This window comes from Heterodontus francisci, chromosome 46 (assembly GCF_036365525.1).
Source record: "Heterodontus francisci isolate sHetFra1 chromosome 46, sHetFra1.hap1, whole genome shotgun sequence".
NCBI classification, from domain to species: Eukaryota; Metazoa; Chordata; class Chondrichthyes; order Heterodontiformes; family Heterodontidae; genus Heterodontus; species Heterodontus francisci.
In genome coordinates this window covers 10,150,659-10,177,961 of record NC_090416.1, presented here as the reverse complement: position 1 = coordinate 10,177,961, position 27,303 = coordinate 10,150,659, and the positions used below count along the sequence as shown (strand labels likewise).

Genomic DNA, 27,303 nt, shown 5'->3' with positions numbered 1-27,303 from the left:
GAAAGGTCACAGGCCTGAAACGTTAACTCTGCTTCTCTCTCCACAGATGCTGCCTGACCTGCTGAGTATTTCCAGCATCTTCCGTTTTTATAGCTCAGTGCTAAATGGGCTTCCCCCTTATTTTGAAATCGTGTCCCCTGATTCCAGACTCCCCAACCAGGGGAAACATCTTAGCTGCATCTACCCTGTCTATCCCTTTAAGTATTTTGTAGGTTTCAATGAGATCATTCTTCGAAACTCTAGAGAATAGAGGCCCGGTTTCCCCAATCTCTCTTCATAGGACAGTCCCACCATCCCGGGAACAAGTCCGGTGAATCTTCGTTGCACTCCCTCTATGGCAATAATATCCTTCCTAAGGTAAGGGGACCAAAACTGCACACAGTACTCCAGGTGCGGTCTAACCAAGGTTCTATACAATTGAAGCAAGACTTCACTACTCTTGTACTCAAAATCCTCGGATTAGTTTTGATCACTAACAATCTGGAGATGTGAGTTCAAATCCCACTAAGGCAGCTGGGGAACTTAAATTCAATTAATTAAATAAATCTGGAATAGAAAGTTAGACTCAGTAATGGTGACCATGAAAGTACCAAACTGTCACGAAAACTCCATCTGGTTCACTCATGTCCTTTAGGGAAGGGAAATCTGCCGTCCTTACCCGGTCTGGCCTACAAGTGACTCCAGACCCACAGCAATGGGGTTGACACTCAGTTGTCGCCATCGCCTTCTCAGGGGAACTAACGATGGGCAATAAATGCCAGCCCTGCCAACGACGCCCACATCCAGGGAAGGAATAAATGAAATCAAAATGCTTTTTGTGCATTTTTTAAAAAATTGTTTAAATTTAATTAATTAAAAATTGTTTCACATTAAATATTTAATCCCCTTCACAGCCAATCAAGTTCTTTTCGAAGTGTGGTCACTGCTGCAATGTGGGAAACTTGGTCATTTTCAGTTTGTGCACAGCAAGCTCCCACAGACAGCAATGTGATAATGACCAGATAATCTGTTTTTGGTGATGTTATTTGAGGGATAAATATTGACCCCAGGGCACCCTCCCCACCCCTGCTCTTCTTCTAATAGTGGCCGTGGGATCTTCTACATCCACCTAGGGCAGATGGGGCCTTAGTTTAACATCTCAACGGAAAGACGGCATCACTGGCAGTGCAGCACTCTTTCAGTTGTGACACTAGGAGCGTCAGCCTTCTGTGCTCAGAAGTCTCTGGAGTGGGGCTTAAACCCACAACCTTCTGACTCAGAGGCAAGAGTGCTACTCTGAGCAACAGCTGACGACAACCGACAGACAGGATAAAGTTTCCGGATCACTCGGGCATGTGAATTTACATTTCCACCAGGGGTCAGGAAGGTGAATCTGAATCGTGGCTGATGGGAGTTCGATCCAAGGGTTTGTCCTTTTACTGCCGTGGGCACAGTTACAGTTTGGGAGCTCCGCGTCCGTCTTCTGGAGCCCCCAACATGCTCCATTTCTCCACTCTTCTCCCTTCGCTGCAATGTTCTGCTAAAAGTGGACAATTTGCAGGGCTATGGGGAAAAGAGTAGGGGGAGTAGAACTATCTGGATACCTCCTTCAAAGAGCCAGGACTTGCCTTAGAGGGGGGGGGGGGGTGCAACGTAGGTTCATAGACTGATTCCTGGGATGAGAGGGTTGTCCTACGAGGAGAGATGGACTAGAATGGGCCGACATTCCCTGGAATTTCGAAGAATGAGTGGCGATCTCGTTGAAGCGAGGGTAGACGCTGGGAAAACTGTTCCCCGCCGGCTGCAGACGGGGTCACAGTCTCAGGATGAGGGGGTCGCCCGTTTGGGTCTTCACTCAGGGGTTTGTGAATCTTTGGAATTCTCTACCCCGGAGGGCTGTGGATGAGTATATTCAAGGCAAGGATCGATAGATTTTTGGATCCTAAAGGAATTAAGAGGTAGCGGGATTGGGTGGGAAAGTGGAGTTGAGGTGAAAGATCAGCCTTAACCTCATTGAATGGTCGAGCAGGCTCGAGGGGCCGAATGGCCTACTCTTGCTCCTATTTCTCATGTCCTTACGACAGGCACAATGGTCTGAATGGCCATTGTTCTGTGCTGTATTATTCTATGATTCTATTAGCATTAATGAGGTGGTTTTCAAACCCTAAACCTGGAACTACATCCATCTCATCAAGGAGCAATTCCAGTTTCAAATAAACATAGTTTCAGCGCGCAGCTTTTCATTACCGATGAGACCATTGGCGACTGAATGCTCGGCCTCTCCAGCAGAGCTGCCTGGGACTGCGGGGTCTTGTGGAGTGAATCCGTTGTGGCTCCGGCCTCCCCGTTGATCGATGTGTTGGGCTCGTTTGGAGCTAGAGGGCTTTGAGGGTAATTGGTTCTCCACAGTCCTGCTCAAAACAAGGCGGGGGGGGGGGGGGAAGGAAGGAAAGGTGAAGAGACAGGAGAGACCATGACACACTTTGCAAAACTTACAATGAGCATTTCCGTCCTCTCACATCAGCAGACTGATGACTTCTGTCGTACGGAGAGTTTTACAGTGAGAAGGTGGGATGGAGAGATATGGGGAGAGGGTGGGTAGGTGGGATTGGGGGATATGTGGAGAGGGTGGGAATGAGGGATATGGGGAGAAGGTGGGTAGGTGGGATTGAGGGATATGGGGAGAGGGTGGGAATGAGGGATATGGGGAGAGATTGGGTAGGTGGGATTGAGGGATATGGAGAGAGGGGGGATTGAGGGATATCGGGACAGGGTGGGATTGAGGAATTGAGGGGTATGGGGAGAGGGTGGGATTGAGGGATATGGGCAGAGGGTGGGTAGGTGGGATTGGGGGATATGGGGAGAGGGTGGGTGGTGGGATTGAGGGATATGGGGAGAGGTTGGGTAGGTGGGATTGAGGGATATGGGGAGAGGTTGGGTAGGTGGGATTGGGGGATATGGGGAGAGGTTGGGCAGGTGGGATTGGGGGATATGGGGAGAGGGTGGGTGGTGGGATTGAGGGATATGGGGAGAGGTTGGGTAGGTGGGATTGAGGGATATGGGGAGAGGGTGGGTGGTGGGATTGAGGGATATGGGGAGAGGTTGGGTAGGTGGGATTGAGGGATATGGGGAGAGGTTGGGTAGGTGGGATTGAGGGATATGGGGAGAGGTTGGGCAGGTGGGATTGGGGGATATGGTGAGAGGGTGGGTAGGTGGGATTGGGGGATATGGGGAGAGGGTGGGTGGTGGGATTGAGGGATATGGGGAGAGGGTGGGTGGTGGGATTGAGGGATATGGGGAGAGGTTGGGCAGGTGGGATTGAGGGATATGGGGAGAGGGTGGGTAGGTGGGATTGAGGGATATGGGGAGAGGTTGGGTAGGTGGGATTGAGGGATATGGGGAGAGGGTGGGTAGGTGGGATTGAGGGATATGGGGAGAGGTTGGGTAGGTGGGATTGAGGGATATGGGGAGAGGTTGGGCAGGTGGGATTGGGGGATATGGGGAGAGGGTGGGATTGAGGGATATGGGGAGTAGGTGGGATTGAGGGATATGGGGAGTAGGTGGGATTGAGGGATATGGGGAGAGGGTGGGTGGTGGGATTGAGGGATATGGGGAGAGGTTGGGTAGGTGGGATTGAAGGATAATGGTGAAGAGTGGGATTGAGGGATATGGGGAGAGGGTGGGATTGAGGGATATGGGGAGAGGGTGGGATTGAGGGATATGGGGAGAGGATGGGCAGGTGGGATTGGGGGATATGGGGAGAGGTTGGGCAGGTGGGATTGGGGGATATGGGGAGAGGGTGGGTGGTGGGATTGAGGGATATGGGGAGAGGTTGGGCAGGTGGGATTGAAGGATATGGTGAGAGGTTGGGTAGGTGGGATTGAAGGATATGGTGAGAGGTTGGGTAGGTGGGATTGAGGGATTGAGGGATATGGGGAGAGGGTGGGCAGGTGGGATTGGGGGATATGGTGAGAGGGTGGGCAGGTGGGATTGGGGGATATGGTGAGAGGATGGGTAGGTGGGATTGAGGGATTGAGGGATATGGGGAGAGGGTGAGTAGGTGGGATTGAGGGATATGGGGAGAGGGTGGGCAGGTGGGATTGGGGGATATGGTGAGAGGTTGGGTAGGTGGGATTGAGGGATATGGGGAGAGGTTGGGCAGGTGGGATTGGGGGATATGGTGAGAGGGTGGGTAGGTGGGATTGGGGGATATGGGGAGAGGGTGGGCAGGTGGGATTGGGGGATATGGTGAGAGGTTGGGCAGGTGGGATTGAGGGATATGGGGAGAGGTTGGGTGGTGGGATTGAGGGATATGGGGAGAGGGTGGGTGGTGGGATTGAGGGATATGGGGAGAGGTTGGGCAGGTGGGATTGGGGGATATGGTGAGAGGGTGGGTAGGTGGGATTGAAGGATAATGGTGAAGAGTGGGATTGAGGGATATGGGGAGAGGGTGGGTAGGTGGGATTGAAGGATAATGGTGAAGAGTGGGATTGAGGGATATGGGGAGAGGGTGGGTGGTGGGATTGAGGGATATGGGGAGAGGTTGGGCAGGTGGGATTGGGGGATATGGGGAGAGGGTGGGTAGGTGGGATTGGGGGATATGGTGAGAGGGTGGGTAGGTGGGATTGAAGGATAATGGTGAAGAGTGGGATTGAGGGATATGGGGAGAGGGTGGGTGGTGGGATTGAGGGATATGGGGAGAGGTTGGGCAGGTGGGATTGGGGGATATGGGGAGAGGGTGGGTAGGTGGGATTGGGGGAGATGGGGAGAGGGTGGGATTGAGGGATATGGGGAGAGGGTGGGTAGGTGGGATTGGGGGATATGGGGAGAGGGTGGGTAGGTGGGATTGGGGGATTGAGGGATATGGGGAGAGGGTGGGCAGGTGGGATTGAGGGATTGAGGGATATGGGGAGAGGGTGGGCAGGTGGGATTGGGGGATATGGTGAGAGGGTGGGCAGGTGGGATTGGGGGATTGAGGGATATGGGGAGAGGGTGAGTAGGTGGGATTGAGGGATATGGGGAGAGGGTGGGCAGGTGGGATTGGGGGATATGGTGAGAGGTTGGGTAGGTGGGATTGGGGGATATGGTGAGAGGGTGGGTAGGTGGGATTGAGGGATTGAGGGATATGGGGAGAGGGTGGGTAGGTGGGATTGAGGGATATGGTGAGAGGATGGGCAGGTGGGATTGGGGGATATGGTGAGAGGGTGGGTAGGTGGGATTGGGGGATATGGGGAGAGGGTGGGTAGGTGGGATTGAGGGATTGAGGGATATGGGGAGAGGGTGGGTAGGTGGGATTGAGGGATATGGTGAGAGGATGGGCAGGTGGGATTGGGGGATATGGTGAGAGGGTGGGTAGGTGGGATTGAGGGATATGGGGAGAGGTTGGGTAGGTGGGATTGAGGGATATGGGGAGAGGTTGGGTAGGTGGGATTGGGGGATATGGGGAGAGGTTGGGTAGGTGGGATTGAGGGATATGGGGAGAGGTTGGGTAGGTGGGATTGAGGGATATGGGGAGGTTGGGTGGTGAGATTGAGGGATATGGGGAGAGGTTGGGTGGTGAGATTGAGGGATATGGGGAGAGGGTGGGTGGTGGGATTGAGGGATATGGGGAGAGGTTGGGCAGGTGGGATTGGGGGATATGGGGAGAGGGTGGGTGGTGGGATTGAGGGATATGGGGAGAGGTTGGGCAGGTGGGATTGGGGGATATGGGGAGAGGGTGGGTAGGTGGGATTGGGGGATATGGTGAGAGGGTGGGATTGAGGGATATGGGGAGAGGGTGGGATTGAGGGATATGGGGAGTAGGTGGGATTGAGGGATATTGGGAGAGGGTGGGATTGAGGGATATGGGGAGAGGGTGGGATTGAGGGATATGGGGAGTAGGTGGGATTGAGGGATATGGGGAGTAGGTGGGATTGAGGGATATGGGGAGAGGGTGGGTGGTGGGATTGAGGGATATGGGGAGAGGGTGGGTGGTGGGATTGAGGGATATGGGGAGAGGTTGGGTAGGTGGGATTGGGGGATATGGGGAGAGGTTGGGCAGGTGGGATTGGGGGATATGGGGAGAGGGTGGGTAGGTGGGATTGGGGGATATGGGGAGAGGTTGGGCAGGTGGGATTGAGGGATATGGGGAGAGGTTGGGCAGGTGGGATTGGGAGATATGGGGAGAGGGTGAGTAGATGAGATTGAGGGATATGGGGAGAGGATGGGTGGTGGGATTGAGGGATATGGGGAGAGGATGGGTAGGTGGGATTGAGGGATATGGGGAGAGGTTGGGCAGGTGGGATTGGGGGATATGGGGAGAGGTTGGGCAGGTGGGATTGGGGGATATGGGGAGAGGGTGAGTAGGTGGGATTGAGGGATATGGGGAGAGGTTGGGCAGGTGGGATTGGGGGATATGGGGAGAGGGTGAGTAGGTGGGATTGAGGGATATGGGGAGAGGGTGAGTAGATGAGATTGAGGGATATGGGGAGAGGGTGAGTAGGTGGGATTGAGGGATATGGGGAGAGGGTGAGTAGGTGGGATTGAGGGATATGGGGAGAGGGTGAGTAGGTGGGATTGAGGGATATGGGGAGAGGGTGAGTAGATGAGATTGAGGGATATGGGGAGAGGGTGAGTAGGTGGGATTGAGGGATATGGGGAGAGGGTGAGTAGGTGGGATTGAGGGATATGGGGAGAGGGTGAGTAGGTGGGATTGAGGGATATGGGGAGAGGGTGAGTAGATGAGATTGAGGGATATGGGGAGAGGGTGAGTAGGTGGTATTGAGGGATATGGGGAGAGGGCGGGTAGGTGGGATTGAGGGATATGGGGAGAGGGCGGGTAGGCAGAAGGCAGAGTCGAGTGACATGGGGTGATGAAATCGGGAGCGCCTAAAAGCAAACAAATATTTTTACAAAACTAAGAAATAGAACATTTTATTCGGAATCTGTCAGATCCATTAGGGCCAATAAGGTTGGGGTTTCCTCTGGCCATTTAACTCGCTCCTCCCTGTACCCCTCAAGCCAGCCTTCTGAGCAATTAAATTCTGTTTGATTTCCCCCTCTTGTTCAGCTTTAAGAGTCACCTTTGATAATGGCGAATAAACAAATGAAAACACGAGGGATCTGATGATAGTTGCAGTATTCTCCTGGAGATTTTCTTCTGCGTTGAAGCGATGTGGAGAAGGATCCAGCTGCTAGTAATCCAGTCAGCACAGGATAGACCCGGATTATCTCCACAGGCTGGTTCCAGGACATCCGGGATACATGGGGACCAATCATCCGAGGTTCCATACAATTGCCGATGATCCCAAGGCAGGACAAGACCATTGGACCCATCGTGGCTGTACCAGCCCTTTGCTGCAGCAAATCAAAACTAATCGCACTGCCCCATTCACCTCCCTCTGCTTTGTCCCGATTCCAACCCATCGACTATCGCTGGTGACTGTAGGTGTGTGTGTGTGAGACAGATAAGGACAGGATCAGGGTTGGCTGCAAGCTCCAACTCAGAGGCGGCACCAACTGAGCTAAGGACATACTTAAACACTGCTCAGTTCAAAACTCTCACTGTGCAGACACACACAGACGCGATGGCCACTAATGGGAAGGTAACTGGGGTCTCGGGAACTGTACCTCAGCGAGAGGTGGCATCTTTCTCTTACTTACTGAAGAATTTGTTTTCGATGAGACTGCTGCGTGTTCGTATATCCAGGAGTTATCGGAGCTGGCCCCCTGAACGGGTTTGTTCGAGGGAAACATCCAGGTAGGTATTTCTGTGAACAACATAGATTGTTAATGGTATATCAGATCAGAAACAAGGACACTCCCAGGACAGGTACAGCACGGGCTTAGATACAGAGTAAAACTCCCTCTACACTGTCCCCATCAAACACTCCCAGGACAGGTACAGCACGGGGGTTAGATACAGAGTAAAACTCCCTCTACACTGTCCCCATCAAACACTCCCAGGACAGGTACAGCACGGGGGTTAGATACAGAGTAAAGCTCCCTCTACACTGTCCCCATCAAACACTCCCAGGACAGGTACAGCACGGGGGGTTAGATACAGAGTAAAGCTCCCTCTACACTGTCCCCATCAAACACTCCCAGGACAGGTACAGCACTGGGATTGGCTCCTTTGTGATTGGGAATACTGAGTGCTGAGTGCATCAACGAGGTGCAGCTGACAGTGCTGCAGTCAGTTGCTGGAGGTGCTGCTGGAGAAGGAGTGCTGAGGAGGGAACTGCAAGAACTGCAAAAACTTTTCAACAACTTTTGCTGCAGAGGAGGAAAGACTTTGAAAAAGGCTGTATTTCGAGGTGGGTGTCGAGTACCAAGCTTTCATTTCATTTGGACTGTTGTGGGAGGTGAAAGAGGCCAGAAGAACAAGGGGTGGGGGCTATACAATTCTGTAGGGAGCTGTGCAGTTGCATTAAAGTTGCAGGGAAGCTCCCTCCCCACCCCATTTGCCCAGCCTGAGTCAGCTGAAGCTGCCTGGCTAATAGAGACATCAGGATCGAACGAGAGCCTGGGCAGCTTTCGGCTGACCCAGGTGAAGACCCCTCCCACAACCAGAAGACCGGAAGACCAGAAGTGTTTACAGTGCTCTGAGTACCACCCTTTAAGGGGAAAAAAAAAGCAAAGTCATCGCTTGCAGCCTGTCTTTCCCATTTCCTGTGTACCCTCAGCCTCTCCCCAAACCTCCTAGTTGGTTTCTTTGTTTGTTTGTTTGCTTACCTGCAATTTGGGGGTGGGTTTGGCTCTTGAGCCATGGCAAGCCCATCATCACCGGTGGCGGGGCCTTCTCATACCTACGCAGCTGCAGCTTCTGTGGCTGCCCACGTGGCCCCGTCACCCTTTAAATTATTGACATGCAGCCATGGGGTGAAGAGCTATCCCCACCCCAACATGTCTATTGAGGCCTGCGTTAAGGCAATGGCCGTGGTTGTCGGCCCCTCGGCCATTGTTGCGGCCTCAAAGATGTATGGGAAGGCTGTGTTCTTTTTGAAGACCGAGCGGGCGGTGTCCCTGGCCCTGAGTAAAGGGCTCACTGTGGGGGGGACCTTCCTGCCAGTGGACCCTCTGGGGGCCACTGCGCATCGGATAATGTTGTCCAACGTCCCACCCTTCATTCCCAGTGAGCTCCTCCTCCCCCACCTGCACCATCTGGGGGAGGTGAGGTCGGGGATCACCCCAGTCCGGCTTGGTCTTCGGGAGCACAGCCTCCAACATGTCTACTCCTTCCGCCGCCAGTTATTTATGCAGCTGGCGCGGGAGGAGGACACGGAGGGCCAATTTAATGTGGAGTTCCAGGGGACGGCCTACCGCGTCTTTTGGACCTCGGATGGGGCGCGGTGCCACGTCTGCAAGGGGGTGGGGCATGTTCGTAAGAACTGCCCCAACCTCCCGGCCGCCAGCTCCACCTCGGCGGCCCAGAGTGGTTCCACAGCACCTCCTCCCACTCCCCCCGCACATCCAACAGACACCGCTCAGTCGGTTCCGGAGGCTGTGGTTTTCACAGCCTCTGGCGGGGAGGGGAGCGTCCGTCCGAGCGGAAGGAAGACGCGGGGAAAAAAGAAACATCGTGAGGCGCGTCCCCTGGACACTTTGACTCAACCCGAGCCTGAGCTCAGCCCAAAGCCCATTCCCATGGAATCCACCTGTCCCAGGGCTGGGCTCAGGCCCAGGGTGACTAAAAAAGGAAAAAAGGGTGCGGAGGCGGAGGCCTCTGATGACATGGAGGTCTCTGAGTCTCCGCGCCCAAGTGCGAAAAAGAGGAGAAGGCACCCCTCCACAGAAATAACACAGGGCCCTGAGGTGCAGGGCCCATCTGTTGGAGGGGAGCTGCCTCCTGTTTCTGGTCCTCAGGTGCCCCCTACCGCCACCACCAAGGCTGCAAAGTCCGGGCAGGTGCTCCCTATTCCTCAGGATGGAGGGGAGGGGATGGCCCCGGTACGTGAGGCCCCTCCTGAAGGAGTAAGTGGGGCCCTGCTTGTGGTGGGGGAGCCTGGGGAAACCGCCCATTCCGCCACTGCTACTGGGTCGGGTGTCCTGAATGAAGGGGAGGGCGAGGCCCCAGAGGGTCGGGCCTCCCAGCCGGAGTCCACCACCAACCAGGAGACACCCGACCCAGTTATAACTGAGAATGCTGCCCCATCTGCTGGGCCTGTGGGTGCTGGCGGAGCGGGAGATGGCCTCCTCTCGCCGCCTCCGGTCTCGGCTCCGGCTGGTTTCCCGGAGTCCGGATCTTCTGTCTCCCCTGGACCAGTCATTGGCCTGGGGATGGAGGTGGAGGGGGGTCCTGAACCGCTGGTGCCTACAGGCTCCAGTTTCACAATAGAACCCAGAGAGGACTCCTCCGCCATCGATCCTGGGGGTGGGATCGTGACGGAGGCGGGACCAGCTGGCGCGGCCGGGACGTCCGCCCCACAGTGTGTGGTGGATGTGTTGGCCGCTGGCGGTGACGACCCGGAGGAGGATGGGGATTCGGTGCGGGGCACGGAGGATGATCTTGATTCCATCGCCAGTGAGGTGGTGGAGTCCCTCGTGCCTCCCACCGAATCTCCTCTCATCCCCACGGCGGAACTCCGGGATTTCCTCGCGGCTTGCAGAGGTTGCCGCAATAAAGTTCAGCTGGCCCTCGACCGTTGGTCGAATCTGGCGCTGATCATCCAGTCCGTCCGTGCCGCCCTTAAGATAGCGGGCAAGCGCGCGGACGTGAAACTGGTTGAGAGGCGCCGTTTTAATGTGTTCCTCAATGGGTTGCTGGGGGAGTGGAGGGCCAGGTGCACTTCCACTCCCTCCTCACAGTGAGCTGTTGGTGACGGGTTTTAAGTACCTTTGACATGAAGATAACCATAGCCAGCCTCAACATCAACGGCAGCAGAGGGGCTCACCGCAGATTTCACAATCTCTCAGTCCTTAGGGAAGGGAGATACGCGGTGAGCTTTCTGCAGGAAACCCACACCGTTCCGGGAGACGAAGCCACCTGGCTCCTGGAGTGGCAGGGTGGGGTCTACATGAGTCACCTCACCCCTATTTCTAGTGGGGTGGCGATCTTGTTGGCCCCGACTTTTCAGCCGGAGATCTTGGGGGTCAAGGAGCTAGTGCCGGGCCGCTTGCTCCACCTCGCCGTTCGCCTGGGTAGCGTGCCGCTCCACTTTGTGAACGTGTACGCGCCCAGGCCCGGCGCTTTGCAAGCGCGCTTCTTTGAAGAAGTGTCCGCTCTCTTGAGCTCCATCGATAGCGGCGAGTGCATCATCCTCGGGGGGGATTTTAACTGCACCCTCGAGGTGGGGGATCGCTCCGGTCCCCAGCGCGGCCAAGCGTCGGTGGAGAAGTTGAGGGGACTGATCAGCTCCCTTAACTTGGTGGACGTCTGGCGGAATCTCCATCCCGACTCCAGCGCCTTCACGTGGAGGTCTGGAGGAGGGGGGTCGCGAATCGACCGCCTCTACATTTCGCAGGCGTACGTCTCCCGCGTTTCGGCGGCCTCCATGCGGCTGGTGCCGTGCTCGGACCACCGCCTGGTGTGGGCGGAGTTCACTCCGCTCCGCACGCGGGCGGGGTCCGCGTACTGGCACTTTAACAACCGGCTGCTGGAGGACGTGCGATTTCGGGACTCGTTCTGTCGATTCTGGGCCGACTGGAGAAGGAAGCAGGGGGGCTTCCCCTCCTTGAGGCTATGGTGGGATGTGGGCAAGACTCACATCCGCGTCTTCTGTCAGGAGTACGCGAAGGGGTCGACCAAGAGGCGGGAAGCCGAGGTCGGGCGCCTTGAGAGGGAGGTGCTCGACTTGGAATCCCGCCTCGGTCATGCCGTCGCGGACCCGGCCCTGTGGCAGGCGTACAAAGAGAAGAAGGGCGCGCTGAGGAACCTGCAGCTCATAGGGTCCCGAGGCGCGTACGTGAGGTCGCGGATCCAGATCCTGGAAGATTTGGACCGCGCCTCACCCTTCTTCTACTCGCTGGAAAAATGGCGGGGGGTCCGTAAGCAGCTCGTCGAGCTGCTGGCCGACGACGGATCCTCCATCACGGATCCGGAGGGAATGGGCCTCCTGGTCCGGACGTATTACAGTGCGTTGTTCTCTCCGGATCCGTCCAGCGAGGATGCGCGCAGAGTTTTGTGGGAGGACCTGCCGCAGGTCAGCCCGGAGGGCGCCGAAGGATTGGAGGCTCCGCTCACGTTGGCGGAGCTGACTGGCGCCCTCCACCAGCTCTCGAGGGGCAAATCCCCAGGGCTGGATGGGTTGACCGTGGAGTTCCTCAGGGCGTTCTGGGACGTCCTGGGGGACGATTACGCGCGGGTCCTGGGGGAAAGCCTGGCGACCGGGGAGATGCCCCTCTCGTGGCGCAGGGCGGTCATCGTCCTGCTGCCGAAGAGGGGCGATCTCCGCCTGCTTAAAAACTGGCGTCCGGTCTCCCTCCTCAGCACGGATTATAAGATCTTTGCCCGGGCTATGTCTACCCGCCTGGGCTCCGTGCTGGCCCACATGATCCACCCCGACCAGTCCTACACGGTCCCGGGCCGGTCCATCCAGGACAACATCCACCTGGTCCGGGACCTGATCCATCTTTCCCAGAGGACTGGTCAGTCGGTCGCCTTTCTCTCCCTCGATCAGGAGAAGGCGTTCGACAGGGTGGATCACGATTACCTTTTCGGGACTCTGCGCGCTTTCGGACTCGGGCCGCATTTCGTGGCCCGGGTCCGACTTTTATACGCTGCCGCAGAGTGTCTAGTCAAAGTTAACGGGTCCTTGACGGCGCCCCTTCGCTTTGGGAGAGGAGTGCGTCAGGGGTGCCCCATGTCCGGCCAATTGTATACCATCTGCGTGGAGCCCTTCCTGTGCCTGCTTCGCAGGAGGTTGACGGGATTGGCTCTGCGCGAGCCGGCCATGCGGGTCGTCCTCTCGGCTTACGCCGACGACGTGCTCCTCGCAATCACAGATCCCGTTGACTTGCGGAGGATGCGCGACTGCCAGCAGACCTTTTCTGCCGCGTCCTCCGCGAGGATCAATTGGGAGAAATGTTCCGGACTCCTGGTTGGTCAGTGGCGGGTGGACTCCCTGCCGGAGGAGATGACACCTTTTGCGTGGAGCACCACGCACCTCCTCTATTTGGGAGTCCACCTTAGCCCCGCTGAGGAAGCCTGGCCGGCAAACTGGCAGGAGTTGGAGGCGAAAGTCACCGCTCGGCTGGGGCGCTGGACAGGACTGCTCCGAGTGCTTTCCTACAGGGGCCGAGCGTTGGTCATAAACCAACTGGTGGCCTCCATGCTGTGGTACCGGTTGGTCACTTTGGCCCCGCCCCCTGTATTTGCCACCAAGATCCAGAAGAAACTCGTCGATTTCTTCTGGGGCAAGAGGAAACACTGGGTCTCTGCCGCGGTCCTGAGTCTCCCGATCGAGGAGGGCGGTCAGTCGCTGGTGTGCGTCCGCACCCAGGCTGCGACTCTCCGCCTTCGGACCCTGCAGAGATACCTGTACGTCGAGCGTCCTCCCAGATGGTGTGCGCTGGCGACGTATTTTTTCCGCCAGTGTCACTGCCTTCAAGACGACACGCAGCTCCCGGTGGAGTCCGTTAGCCGCGCCTCTCTGAGGGAGTTGCCTGTCTTTTACCGGGATCTTTTCCGAGTCTGGAACATGGTCGCCTCCAGTCAGGGCGCTCCCCCGCCGGCGGAGGAGAGCACCTCGGCTGTCCGGGCGGCCGACTCCGGGGATGGTCCGGCGGGCGGAGGAGTAGCCGAAACCCCCGGGACGCCCCTCACTGCGGGTGGCGAGGGGGCTCGGGAGTGCGGAGCGATCCCGGCCGAGCTGACCCCCGCTCGGCCGGAACTGCTCATCGGACCCAGGCCCCGAAACCCTCCTCGGGAGCCGGTCCCGCACAACCCGAGCCGCCTCTCGGAAATGCCCTCCGTGCCATTCCAATCGGCGCGGAGGGGTTTCCTGTACGGGCTGCTCCTGCACACTCTCCACTTCCTCGCCCTCGTCAGCCGGCCGGACACGCCCTGGCGGTCCGCGTTGCCATCTGGTGGCGAGGGGAAACCCCGATGGAGGTCTCTCTACGCGGGAGTCTTCCCCCTTTACATCGGGGACCTGGGGTGGAGGGTGCTGCACAGAGCAGTCCCGTGCAATAGGCTTTTAAGTAGGTTCACGGACTCCCAGGCCATCTGTACTTTCTGCGGCCTGGACGAGTCCGTGTTCCACATTTATACGGAGTGTGCGAGGTTGCAGCCCCTATTTGAGTATCTGAAGGGGCTGCTCCTCAAATTCTGGCTGCACTTCAGTCCCACGCTCCTGATCTTTGGGCACCCGGTGCGGAGGGGCTTGGGCCGGGAGGAGGATCTCCTCGTCGGTCTGCTCCTGGGCCTGGCCAAGGTGGCAATTCACAGGTCCAGGTTGCGGGCCGTTGGGGGGTCCGTCCTCCCCGATTGCCTGCCCCTCTTCCGCGGTTACGTTCGCGCCCGGGTGTCCCTGGAAAAGGAGCATGCGGTGTCCGCCGGTACGCTTGAGGCCTTCCGCGACCGGTGGGCACCGCAGGGACTGGAGTGCATTGTCGACGCCGAGAATGGCATTTTAATTTGAGTTTTTTGTTTATTTATCTGTTTTAATAAAGTTATTTTAAAAATATAAGTGTGTATATAAAGGGGGCCTGAGGAATAAAGGCCCCCTCGACATAAAAAATGTATAAAGGGGGCCTGAGGAATAAAGGCCCCCTCGATGTGGAAAATATAAAAAAAAAAAAAAGAAAAAAAAAAAGAAAAAAAAAAAAAAAAAAAAAAAAAAAAAAAAAAAAAATGGGGGTTAGATACAGAGTAAAGCTCCCTCTACACTGTCCCCATCAAACACTCCAAAAAAGAAAAAAAAAAAAAAAAAAAAAAAAAAAAAAAAAAAACGGGGGGTTAGATACAGAGTAAAGCTCCCTCTACACTGTCCCCATCAAACACTCCCAGGACAGGTACAGCACGGGGGTTAGATACAGAGTAAAGCTCCCTCTACACTGTCCCCATCAAACACTCCCAGGACAGGTACAGCACGGGGGTTAGATACAGAGTAAAGCTCCCTCTACACTGTCCCCATCAAACACTCCCAGGACAGGTACAGCACGGGGGTTAGATACAGAGTAAAGCTCCCTCTACACTGTCCCCATCAAACACTCCCAGGACAGGTACAGCACTGGGATTGGCTGCCCACTGATTTGGGAGCCTGAGTGCATCAACGAGGTGCAGCTGAGAGTGCTGGTGGCAGTTGGAGTTTGCAGAGGTGGAGAGAGGAGCTGCACTGAGCAAGGGAGAGCAGCTACCAACAAGCAGAGGAAAACTCCAACAACAGTCTCCATTAAAGAGAAGAAAGGGACATTTTGTGGAAACAAGGCTTTGTCTGGAGGTGGGTGCTGAACACCAGTAATTTACTTTGGACTGTTGGGGGAGGAACAAGTGGCTGGAACAACAAGGGGTGGGGCTGCCAATTCAACAGGAGTCTGTGCTGCTGCAAAAGCACACAGGGAAGCTCCCTCCCCACCCCAATTGCCAAGCCTGGGTCAGCTGAAGCTGCCCAGCTAAACAGACGGAAGGGGATAGATAGTGCCTGGGCAGCTTCAGCTGACCCAGGTGAAGACGACTCCCCCAACCAGAAGACCGGAAGATCAACTTCAAAGACTGTTTGTTTTAAGTGTACTGTGAGCACCACCTCCAGAAAGCAAGTCATCCCTTCCAGCCTGCCTTTGCCTCTCCTCTCTTACCTCAGCCTCTCCACTAACCTGTTGTTTGTTTGTTTGTCTTTTCAAATTTTTCTGTGAATCTGTTATTTAGTGTGCAAGTCCACAATTTGGGGTGGGTTTAGCTCTTGGACCCATGGCAAGCCCTTCATCACCGGTGGCGGGGCCCTCTACTACCTACGCAGCTGCAGCTTCTGTGGCTGCCCACGTGGCCCCGTCACCCTTTAAATTATTGACATGCAGCCATGGGGTGAAGAGCTATCCCCACCCCAACATGTCTATTGAGGCCTGCGTTAAGGCAATGGCCGTGGTTGTCGGCCCCTCGGCCATTGTTGCGGCCTCAAAGATGTATGGGAAGGCTGTGTTCTTTTTGAAGACCGAGCGGGCGGTGTCCCTGGCCCTGAGTAAAGGGCTCACTGTGGGGGGGACCTTCCTGCCAGTGGACCCTCTGGGGGCCACTGCGCATCGGATAATGTTGTCCAACGTCCCACCCTTCATTCCCAGTGAGCTCCTCCTCCCCCACCTGCACCACCTGGGGGAGGTGAGGTCGGGGATCACCCCAGTCCGGCTTGGTCTTCGGGAGCACAGCCTCCAACATGTCTACTCCTTCCGCCGCCAGTTATTTATGCAGCTGGCGCGGGAGGAGGACACGGAGGGCCAATTTAATGTGGAGTTCCAGGGGACGGCCTACCGCGTCTTTTGGACCTCGGACGGGGCGCGGTGCCACGTCTGCAAGGGGGTGGGGCATGTTCGTAAGAACTGCCCCAACCTCCCGGCCGCCAGCTCCACCTCGGCGGCCCAGAGTGGTTCCACAGCACCTCCTCCCACTCCCCCCGCACATCCAACAGACACCGCTCAGTCGGTTCCGGAGGCTGTGGTTTTCACAGCCTCTGGCGGGGAGGGGAGCGTCCGTCCGAGCGGAAGGAAGACGCGGGGAAAAAAGAAACATCGTGAGGCGCGTCCCCTGGACACTTTGACTCAACCCGAGCCTGAGCTCAGCCCAAAGCCCATTCCCATGGAATCCACCTGTCCCAGGGCTGGGCTCAGGCCCAGGGTGACTAAAAAAGGAAAAAAGGGTGCGGAGGCGGAGGCCTCTGATGACATGGAGGTCTCTGAGTCTCCGCGCCCAAGTGCGAAAAAGAGGAGAAGGCACTCCTCCACAGAAATAACACAGGGCCCTGAGGTGCAGGGCCCATCTGTTGGAGGGGAGCTGCCTCCTGTTTCTGGTCCTCAGGTGCCCCCTACCGCCACCACCAAGGCTGCAAAGTCCGGGCAGGTGCTCCCTATTCCTCAGGATGGAGGGGAGGGGATGGCCCCGGTACGTGAGGCCCCTCCTAAAGGAGTAAGTGGGGCCCTGCTTGTGGTGGGGGAGCCTGGGGAAACCGCCCATTCCGCCACTGCTACTGGGTCGGGTGTCCTGAATGAAGGGGAGGGCGAGGCCCCAGAGGGTCGGGCCTCCCAGCCGGAGTCCACCACCAACCAGGAGACACCCGACCCAGTTATAACTGAGAATGCTGCCCCATCTGCTGGGCCTGTGGGTGCTGGCGGAGCGGGAGATGGCCTCCTCTCGCCGCCTCCAGTCTCGGCTCCGGCTGGTTTCCCGGAGTCCGGAACTTCTGTCTCCCCTGGACCAGTCATTGGCTTGGGGATGGAGGTGGAGGGGGGTCCTGAACCGCTGGCGCCCACAGGCTCCAGTTTCACAATAGAACCCAGAGAGGACTCCTCCGCCATCGATCCTGGGGGTGGGATCGTGACGGAGGCGGGACCAGCTGGCGCGGCCGGGACGTCCGCCCCACAGTGTGTGGTGGATGTGTCGGCCGCTGGCGGTGACGACCCGGAGGAGGATGGGGATTCGGTGCGGGGCACGGAGGATGATCTTGATTCCATCGCCAGTGAGGTGGTGGAGTCCCTCGTGCCTCCCACCGAATCTCCTCTCATCCCCACGGCGGAACTCCGGGATTTCCTCGCGGCTTGCAGAGGTTGCCGCAATAAAGTTCAGCTGGCCCTCGACCGTTGGTCGAATCTGGCGCTGATCATCCAGTCCGTCCGTGCCGCCCTTAAGATAGCGGGCAAGCGCGCGGACGTGAAACTGGTTGAGAGGCGCCGTTTTAATGTGTTCCTCAATGGGTTGCTGGGGGAGTGGAGGGCCAGGTGCACTTCCACTCCCTCCTCACAGTGAGCTGTTGGTGACGGGTTTAAGTACCTTTGACATGAAGATAACCATAGCCAGCCTCAACATCAACGGCAGCAGAGGGGCTCACCGCAGATTTCACAATCTCTCAGTCCTTAGGGAAGGGAGATACGCGGTGAGCTTTCTGCAGGAAACCCACACCGTTCCGGGAGACGAAGCCACCTGGCTCCTGGAGTGGCAGGGTGGGGTCTACATGAGTCACCTCACCCCTATTTCTAGTGGGGTGGCTATCTTGTTGGCCACGACTTTTCAGCCGGAGATCTTGGGGGTCAAGGAGCTAGTGCCGGGCCGCTTGCTCCACCTCGCCGTTCGCCTGGGTAGTGTGCCGCTCCACTTTGTGAACGTGTACGCGCCCAGGCCCGGCGCGTTGCAAGCGCGCTTCTTTGAAGAAGTGTCCGCTCTCTTGAGCTCCATCGATAGCGGCGAGTGCATCATCCTCGGGGGGGATTTTAACTGCACCCTCGAGGTGGGGGATCGCTCCGGTCCCCAGCGCGGCCAAGCGTCGGTGGAGAAGTTGAGGGGACTGATCAGCTCCCTTAACTTGGTGGACGTCTGGCGGAATCTCCATCCCGACTCCAGCGCCTTCACGTGGAGGTCTGGAGGAGGGGGGTCGCGAATCGACCGCCTCTACATTTCGCAGGCGTACGTCTCCCGCGTTTCGGCGGCCTCCATGCGGCTGGTGCCGTGCTCGGACCACCGCCTGGTGTGGGCGGAGTTCACTCCGCTCCGCACGCGGGCGGGGTCCGCGTACTGGCACTTTAACAACCGGCTGCTGGAGGACGTGCGATTTCGGGACTCGTTCTGTCGATTCTGGGCCGACTGGAGAAGGAAGCAGGGGGGCTTCCCCTCCTTGAGGCTATGGTGGGATGTGGGCAAGACTCACATCCGCGTCTTCTGTCAGGAGTACGCGAAGGGGTCGACCAAGAGGCGGGATGCCGAGATCGGGCGCCTTGAGAGGGAGGTGCTCGACTTGGAGTCCCGCCTCGGTCATGCCGTCGCGGACCCGGCTCTGTGGCAGGCGTACAAAGAGAAGAAGGGCGCGCTGAGGGACCTGCAGCTCATAGCGTCCCGAGGCGCGTACGTGAGGTCGCGGATCCAGATCCTGGAAGATTTGGACCGCGCCTCTCCCTTCTTCTACTCGCTGGAAAAATGGCGGGGGGTCCGTAAGCAGCTCGTCGAGCTGCTGGCCGACGACGGATCCTCCATCACGGATCCGGAGGGAATGGGCCTCCTGGTCCGGACTTATTACAGTGCGTTGTTCTCTCCGGATCCGTCCAGCGAGGATGCGCGCAGAGTTTTGTGGGAGGACCTGCCGCAGGTCAGCCCGGAGGGCGCCGAAGGATTGGAGGCTCCGCTCACGTTGGCGGAGCTGACTGGCGCCCTCCACCAGCTCTCGAGGGGCAAATCCCCAGGGCTGGATGGGTTGACCGTGGAGTTCCTCAGGGCGTTCTGGGACGTCCTGGGGGACGATTACGCGCGGGTCCTGGGGGAAAGCCTGGCGACCGGGGAGATGCCCCTTTCGTGGCGCAGGGCGGTCATCGTCCTGCTGCCGAAGAGGGGCGATCTCCGCCTGCTTAAAAACTGGCGTCCGGTCTCCCTCCTCAGCACAGATTATAAGATCTTTGCCCGGGCTATGTCTACCCGCCTGGGCTCCGTGCTGGCCCACATGATCCACCCCGACCAGTCCTACACGGTCCCGGGCCGGTCCATCCAGGACAACATCCACCTGGTCCGGGACCTGATCCATCTTTCCCAGAGGACTGGTCAGTCGGTCGCCTTTCTCTCCCTCGATCAGGAGAAGGCGTTCGACAGGGTGGATCACGATTACCTTTTCGGGACTCTGCGCGCTTTCGGACTCGGGCCGCATTTCGTGGCCCGGGTCCGACTTTTATACGCCGCCGCAGAGTGTCTAGTCAAAGTTAACGGGTCCTTGACGGCGCCCCTTCGATTTGGGAGAGGAGTGCGTCAGGGGTGCCCCATGTCCGGCCAATTGTATACCATCTGCGTGGAGCCCTTCCTGTGCCTGCTTCGCAGGAGGTTGACGGGATTGGCTCTGCGCGAGCCGGCCATGCGGGTCGTCCTCTCGGCTTACGCCGACGACGTGCTCCTCGCAATCACAGATCCCGTTGACTTGCGGAGGATGCGCGACTGCCAGCAGACCTTTTCTGCCGCGTCCTCCGCGAGGATCAATTGGGAGAAATGTTCCGGACTCCTGGTTGGTCAGTGGCGGGTGGGCTCCCTGCCGGAGGAGATGACACCTTTTGCGTGGAGCACCACGCACCTCCTCTATCTGGGAGTCCACCTTAGCCCCGCTGAGGAAGCCTGGCCGGCAAACTGGCAGGAGTTGGAGGCGAAAGTCACCGCTCGGCTGGGGCGCTGGACAGGACTGCTCCGAGTGCTTTCCTACAGGGGCCGAGCGTTGGTCATAAACCAACTGGTGGCCTCCATGCTGTGGTACCGGTTGGTCACTTTGGCCCCGCCCCCTGTATTTGCCACCAAGATCCAGAAGAAACTCGTCGATTTCTTCTGGGGCAAGAGGAAACACTGGGTCTCTGCCGCGGTCCTGAGTCTCCCGATCGAGGAGGGCGGTCAGTCGCTGGTGTGCGTCCGCACCCAGGCTGCGACTCTCCGCCTTCGGACCCTGCAGAGATACCTGTACGTCGAGCGTCCTCCCAGATGGTGTGCGCTGGCGACGTATTTTTTCCGCCAGTGTCACTGCCTTCAAGACGACACGCAGCTCCCGGTGGAGTCCGTTAGCCGCGCCTCTCTGAGGGAGTTGCCTGTCTTTTACCGGGATCTTTTCCGAGTCTGGAACATGGTCGCCTCCAGTCAGGGCGCTCCCCCGCCGGCGGAGGAGAGCGCCTCGGCTGTCCGGGCGGCCGACTCCGGGGACGGTCCGGCGGGCGGAGGAGTAGCCGAAACCCCCGGGACGCCCCTCACTGCGGGTGGCGAGGGGGCTCGGGAGTGCGGAGCGATCCCGGCCGAGCTGACCCCCGCTCGGCCGGAACTGCTCATCGGACCCAGGCCCCGAAACCCTCCTCGGGAGCCGGTCCCGCACAACCCGAGCCGCCTCTCGGAAATGCCCTCCGTGCCATTCCAATCGGCGCGGAGGGGTTTCCTGTACGGGCTGTTCCTGCACACTCTCCACTTCCTTGCCCTCGTCAGCCGGCCGGACACGCCCTGGCGGTCCGCGTTGCCATCTGGCGGCGAGGGGAAACCCCGATGGAGGTCTCTCTACGCGGGAGTCTTCCCCCTTTACATCGGGGACCTGGGGTGGAGGGTGCTGCACAGAGCAGTCCCGTGCAATAGGCTTTTAAGTAGGTTCACGGACTCCCAGGCCAGCTGTACTTTCTGTGGCCTGGACGAGTCCGTGTTCCACATTTATATGGAGTGTGCGAGGTTGCAGCCCCTATTTGAGTATCTGAAGGGGCTGCTCCTCAAATTCTGGCTGCACTTCAGTCCCACGCTCCTGATCTTTGGGCACCCGGTGCGGAGGGGCTTGGGCCGGGAGGAGGATCTCCTCGTCGGTCTGCTCCTGGGCCTGGCCAAGGTGGCAATTCACAGGTCCAGGTTGCGGGCCGTCGGGGGGTCTGTCCTCCCCGATTGCCTGCCCCTCTTCCGCGGTTACGTTCGCGCCCGGGTGTCCCTGGAAAAGGAGCATGCGGTGTCCGCCGGTACGCTTGAGGCCTTCCGCGACCGGTGGGCACCGCAGGGACTGGAGTGCATCGTCGACGCCGAGAATGGCATTTTAATTTGAGTTTTTTGTTTATTTATCTGGTTTTAATAAAGTTATTTTAAAAATATAAGTGTGTATATAAAGGGGGCCTGAGGAATAAAGGCCCCCTCGACATAAAAAATGTATAAAGGGGGCCTGAGGAATAAAGGCCCCCTCGACATAAAATATATAAAAGGGGCCTGGGGTATAAAGGCCACCTTTATTAAAAAAAAAAAAAACGGGGTTAGATACAGAGTAAAGCTCCCTCTACACAGTAAAAAAAAACGAGAAAAAAAAAAAAAAAAAAAAAAAAAAAAAAAAAAAAAAAAAAAAAAAAAACGGGCTTAGATACAGAGTAAAACTCCCTCTACACTGTCCCCATCAAACACTCCCAGGACAGGTCCAGCACGGGGGTTAGATACAGAGTAAAGCTCCCTCTACACTGTCCCCATCAAACACTCCCAGGACAGGTACAGCACGGGGGTTAGATACAGAGTAAAGCTCCCTCTACACTGTCCCCATCAAACACTCCCAGGACAGGTACAGCACTGGGATTGGCTGCTCTCTGATTTGGGAGCCTGAGTGTTGAGAGCCTCAACGAGGTGCAGCTGAGAGTGCTGGTGGCAGTTGGAGGTTGCAGAGGTGGAGAGAGGAGCTGCACTGAGCAAGGGAGAGCAGCTACCAACAAGCAGTGGAAAACTCCAACAACAGTCTCCATTAAAGAGAAGAAAGGGACATTTTGTGGAAACAAGGCTTTGTCTGGAGGTGGGTGCTGAACACCAGTAATTTACTTTGGACTGTTGGGGGAGGAACAAGTGGCTGGAACAACAAGGGGTGGGGCTGCCAATTCAACAGGAGTCTGTGCTGCTGCAAAAGCACACAGGGAAGCTCCCTCCCCACCCCAATTGCCAAGCCTGGGTCAGCTGAAGCTGCCCAGCTAAACAGACGGAAGGGGATAGATAGTGCCTGGGCAGCTTCAGCTGACCCAGGTGAAGACGACTCCCCCAACCAGAAGACCGGAAGACCAACTTCAAAGACTGTTTGTTTTAAGTGTACTGTGAGCACCACCTCCAGAAAGCAAGTCATCCCTTCCAGCCTGCCTTTGCCTCTCCTCTCTTACCTCAGCCTCTCCACTAACCTGTTTGTTTGTTTGTCTTTTCAAATTTTTCTGTGAATCTGTTATTTAGTGTGCAAGTCCACAATTTGGGGTGGGTTTAGCTCTTGGACCCATGGCAAGCCCTTCATCACCGGTGGCGGGGCCCTCTACTACCTACGCAGCTGCAGCTTCTGTGGCTGCCCACGTGGCCCCGTCACCCTTTAAATTATTGACATGCAGCCATGGGGTGAAGAGCTAACCCCACCCCAACATGTCCATTGAGGCCTGCGTTAAGGCAATGGCCGTGGTTGTCGGCCCCTCGGCCATTGTTGCGGCCTTAAAGATGTATGGGAAGGCTGTGTTCTTTTTGAAGACCGAGCGGGCGGTGTCCCTGGCCCTGAGTAAAGGGCTCACTGTGGGGGGGACCTTCCTGCCAGTGGACCCTCTGGGGGCCACTGCGCATCGGATAATGTTGTCCAACGTCCCACCCTTCATTCCCAGTGAGCTCCTCCTCCCCCACCTGCACCATCTGGGGGAGGTGAGGTCGGGGATCACCCCAGTCCGGCTTGGTCTTCGGTAGCACAGCCTCCAACATGTCGACTCCTTCCGCCGCCAGTTATTTATGCAGCTGGCGCGGGAGGAGGACACGGAGGGCCAATTTAATGTGGAGTTCCAGGGGACGGCCTACCGCGTCTTTTGGACCTCGGACGGGGCGCGGTGCCACGTCTGCAAGGGGGTGGGGCATGTTCGGAAGAACTGCCCCAACCTCCCGGCCGCCAGCTCCACCTCGGCGGCCCAGAGTGGTTCCACAGCACCTCCTCCCACTCCCCCCGCACATCCAACAGACACCGCTCAGTCGGTTCCGGAGGCTGTGGTTTTCACAGCCTCTGGCGGGGAGGGGAGCGTCCGTCCGAGCGGAAGGAAGACGCGGGGAAAAAAGAAACATCGTGAGGCGCGTCCCCTGGACACTTTGACTCAACCCGAGCCTGAGCTCAGCCCAAAGCCCATTCCCATGGAATCCACCTGTCCCAGGGCTGGGCTCAGGCCCAGGGTGACTAAAAAAGGAAAAAAGGGTGCGGAGGCGGAGGCCTCTGATGACATGGAGGTCTCTGAGTCTCCGCGCCCAAGTGCGAAAAAGAGGAGAAGGCACCCCTCCACAGAAATAACACAGGGCCCTGAGGTGCAGGGCCCATCTGTTGGAGGGGAGCTGCCTCCTGTTTCTGGTCCTCAGGTGCCCCCTACCGCCACCACCAAGGCTGCAAAGTCCGGGCAGGTGCTCCCTATTCCTCAGGATGGAGGGGAGGGGATGGCCCCGGTACGTGAGGCCCCTCCTGAAGGAGTAAGTGGGGCCCTGCTTGTGGTGGGGGAGCCTGGGGAAACCGCCCATTCCGCCACTGCTACTGGGTCGGGTGTCCTGAATGAAGGGGAGGGCGAGGCCCCAGAGGGTCGGGCCTCCCAGCCGGAGTCCACCACCAACCAGGAGACACCCGACCCAGTTATAACTGAGAATGCTGCCCCATCTGCTGGGCCTGTGGGTGCTGGCGGAGCGGGAGATGGCCTCCTCTCGCCGCCTCCAGTCTCGGCTCCGGCTGGTTTCCCGGAGTCCGGAACTTCTGTCTCCCCTGGACCAGTCATTGGCCTGGGGATGGAGGTGGAGGGGGGTCCTGAACCGCTGGTGCCTACAGGCTCCAGTTTCACAATAGAACCCAGAGAGGACTCCTCCGCCATCGATCCTGGGGGTGGGATCGTGACGGATGCGGGACCAGCTGGCGCGGCCGGGACGTCCGCCCCACAGTGTGTGGTGGATGTGTCGGCCGCTGGCGGTGACGACCCGGAGGAGGATGGGGATTCGGTGCGGGGCACGGAGGATGATCTTGATTCCATCGCCAGTGAGGTGGTGGAGTCCCTCGTGCCTCCCACCGAATCTCCTCTCATCCCCACGGCGGAACTCCGGGATTTCCTCGCGGCTTGCAGAGGTTGCCGCAATAAAGTTCAGCTGGCCCTCGACCGTTGGTCGAATCTGGCGCTGATCATCCAGTCCGTCCGTGCCGCCCTTAAGATAGCGGGCAAGCGCGCGGACGTGAAACTGGTTGAGAGGCGCCGTTTTAATGTGTTCCTCAATGGGTTGCTGGGGGAGTGGAGGGCCAGGTGCACTTCCACTCCCTCCTCACAGTGAGCTGTTGGTGACGGGTTTTAAGTACCTTTGACATGAAGATAACCATAGCCAGCCTCAACATCAACGGCAGCAGAGGGGCTCACCGCAGATTTCACAATCTCTCAGTCCTTAGGGAAGGGAGATACGCGGTGAGCTTTCTGCAGGAAACCCACACCGTTCCGGGAGACGAAGCCACCTGGCTCCTGGAGTGGCAGGGTGGGGTCTACATGAGTCACCTCACCCCTATTTCTAGTGGGGTGGCTATCTTGTTGGCCCCGACTTTTCAGCCGGAGATCTTGGGGGTCAAGGAGCTAGTGCCGGGCCGCTTGCTCCACCTCGCCGTTCGCCTGGGTAGCGTGCCGCTCCACTTTGTGAACGTGTACGCGCCCAGGCCCGGCGTGTTGCAAGCGCGCTTCTTTGAAGAAGTGTCCGCTCTCTTGAGCTCCATCGATAGCGGCGAGTGCATCATCCTCGGGGGGGATTTTAACTGCACCCTCGAGGTGGGGGATCGCTCCGGTCCCCAGCGCGGCCAAGCGTCGGTGGAGAAGTTGAGGGGACTGATCAGCTCCCTTAACTTGGTGGACGTCTGGCGGAATCTCCATCCCGACTCCAGCGCCTTCACGTGGAGGTCTGGAGGAGGGGGGTCGCGAATCGACCGCCTCTACATTTCGCAGGCGTACGTCTCCCGTGTCTCGGCGGCCTCCATGCGGCTGGTGCCGTGCTCGGACCACCGCCTGGTGTGGGCGGAGTTCACTCCGCTCCGCACGCGGGCGGGGTCTGCGTACTGGCACTTTAACAACCGGCTGCTGGAGGACGTGCGATTTCGGGACTCGTTCTGTCGATTCTGGGCCGACTGGAGAAGGAAGCAGGGGGGCTTCCCCTCCTTGAGGCTATGGTGGGATGTGGGCAAGACTCACATCCGCGTCTTCTGTCAGGAGTACGCGAAGGGGTCGACCAAGAGGCGGGAAGCCGAGGTCGGGCGCCTTGAGAGGGAGGTGCTCGACTTGGAATCCCGCCTCGGTCATGCCGTCGCGGACCCGGCCCTGTGGCAGGCGTACAAAGAGAAGAAGGGCGCGCTGAGGAACCTGCAGCTCATAGGGTCCCGAGGCGCGTACGTGAGGTCGCGGATCCAGATCCTGGAAGATTTGGACCGCGCCTCACCCTTCTTCTACTCGCTGGAAAAATGGCGGGGGGTCCGTAAGCAGCTCGTCGAGCTGCTGGCCGACGACGGATCCTCCATCACGGATCCGGAGGGAATGGGCCTCCTGGTCCGGACGTATTACAGTGCGTTGTTCTCTCCGGATCCGTCCAGCGAGGATGCGCGCAGAGTTTTGTGGGAGGACCTGCCGCAGGTCAGCCCGGAGGGCGCCGAAGGATTGGAGGCTCCGCTCACGTTGGAGGAGCTGACTGGCGCCCTCCACCAGCTCTCGAGGGGCAAATCCCCAGGGCTGGATGGGTTGACCGTGGAGTTCCTCAGGGCGTTCTGGGACGTCCTGGGGGACGATTACGCGCGGGTCCTGGGGGAAAGCCTGGCGACCGGGGAGATGCCCCTCTCGTGGCGCAGGGCGGTCATCGTCCTGCTGCCGAAGAGGGGCGATCTCCGCCTGCTTAAAAACTGGCGTCCGGTCTCCCTCCTCAGCACGGATTATAAGATCTTTGCCCGGGCTATGTCTATCCGCCTGGACTCCGTGCTGGCCCACATGATCCACCCCGACCAGTCCTACACGGTCCCGGGCCGGTCCATCCAGGACAACATCCACCTGGTCCGGGACCTGATCCATCTTTCCCAGAGGACTGGTCAGTCGGTCGCCTTTCTCTCCCTCGATCAGGAGAAGGCGTTCGACAGGGTGGATCACGATTACCTTTTCGGGACTCTGCGCGCTTTCGGACTCGGGCCGCATTTCGTGGCCCGGGTCCGACTTTTATACGCCGCCGCAGAGTGTCTAGTCAAAGTTAACGGGTCCTTGACGGTGCCCCTTCGATTTGGGAGAGGAGTGCGTCAGGGGTGCCCCATGTCCGGCCAATTGTATACCATCTGCGTGGAGCCCTTCCTGTGCCTGCTTCGCAGGAGGTTGACGGGATTGGCTCTGCGCGAGCCGGCCATGCGGGTCGTCCTCTCGGCTTACGCCGACGACGTGCTCCTCGCAATCACAGATCCCGTTGACTTGCGGAGGATGCGCGACTGCCAGCAGACCTTTTCTGCCGCGTCCTCCGCGAGGATCAATTGGGAGAAATGTTCCGGACTCCTGGTTGGTCAGTGGCGGGTGGACTCCCTGCCGGAGGAGATGACACCTTTTGCGTGGAGCACCACGCACCTCCTCTATCTGGGAGTCCACCTTAGTCCCGCTGAGGAAGCCTGGCCGGCAAACTGGCAGGAGTTGGAGGCGAAAGTCACCGCTCGGCTGGGGCGCTGGACAGGACTGCTCCGAGTGCTTTCCTACAGGGGCCGAGCGTTGGTCATAAACCAACTGGTGGCC

At 58.2% G+C, this 27,303-nt stretch overlaps 1 protein-coding gene across 1 annotated transcript in view; it reads right to left on the bottom strand.

Annotated features, from left to right (window-relative positions):
* Positions 1-27,303, bottom strand: part of LOC137356791 (tetratricopeptide repeat protein 24) — a 52,761-nt gene that overhangs the window by 12,441 nt on the left and 13,017 nt on the right. The window contains exons 7-8 of the mRNA XM_068022560.1: positions 7,621-7,727; positions 2,227-2,390 (exon numbers count right to left, since the gene is read on the bottom strand). Coding sequence (XP_067878661.1) covers positions 2,227-2,390; positions 7,621-7,727 — 271 coding nt within the window. The remainder of the gene's footprint in view (positions 1-2,226; positions 2,391-7,620; positions 7,728-27,303) is intronic.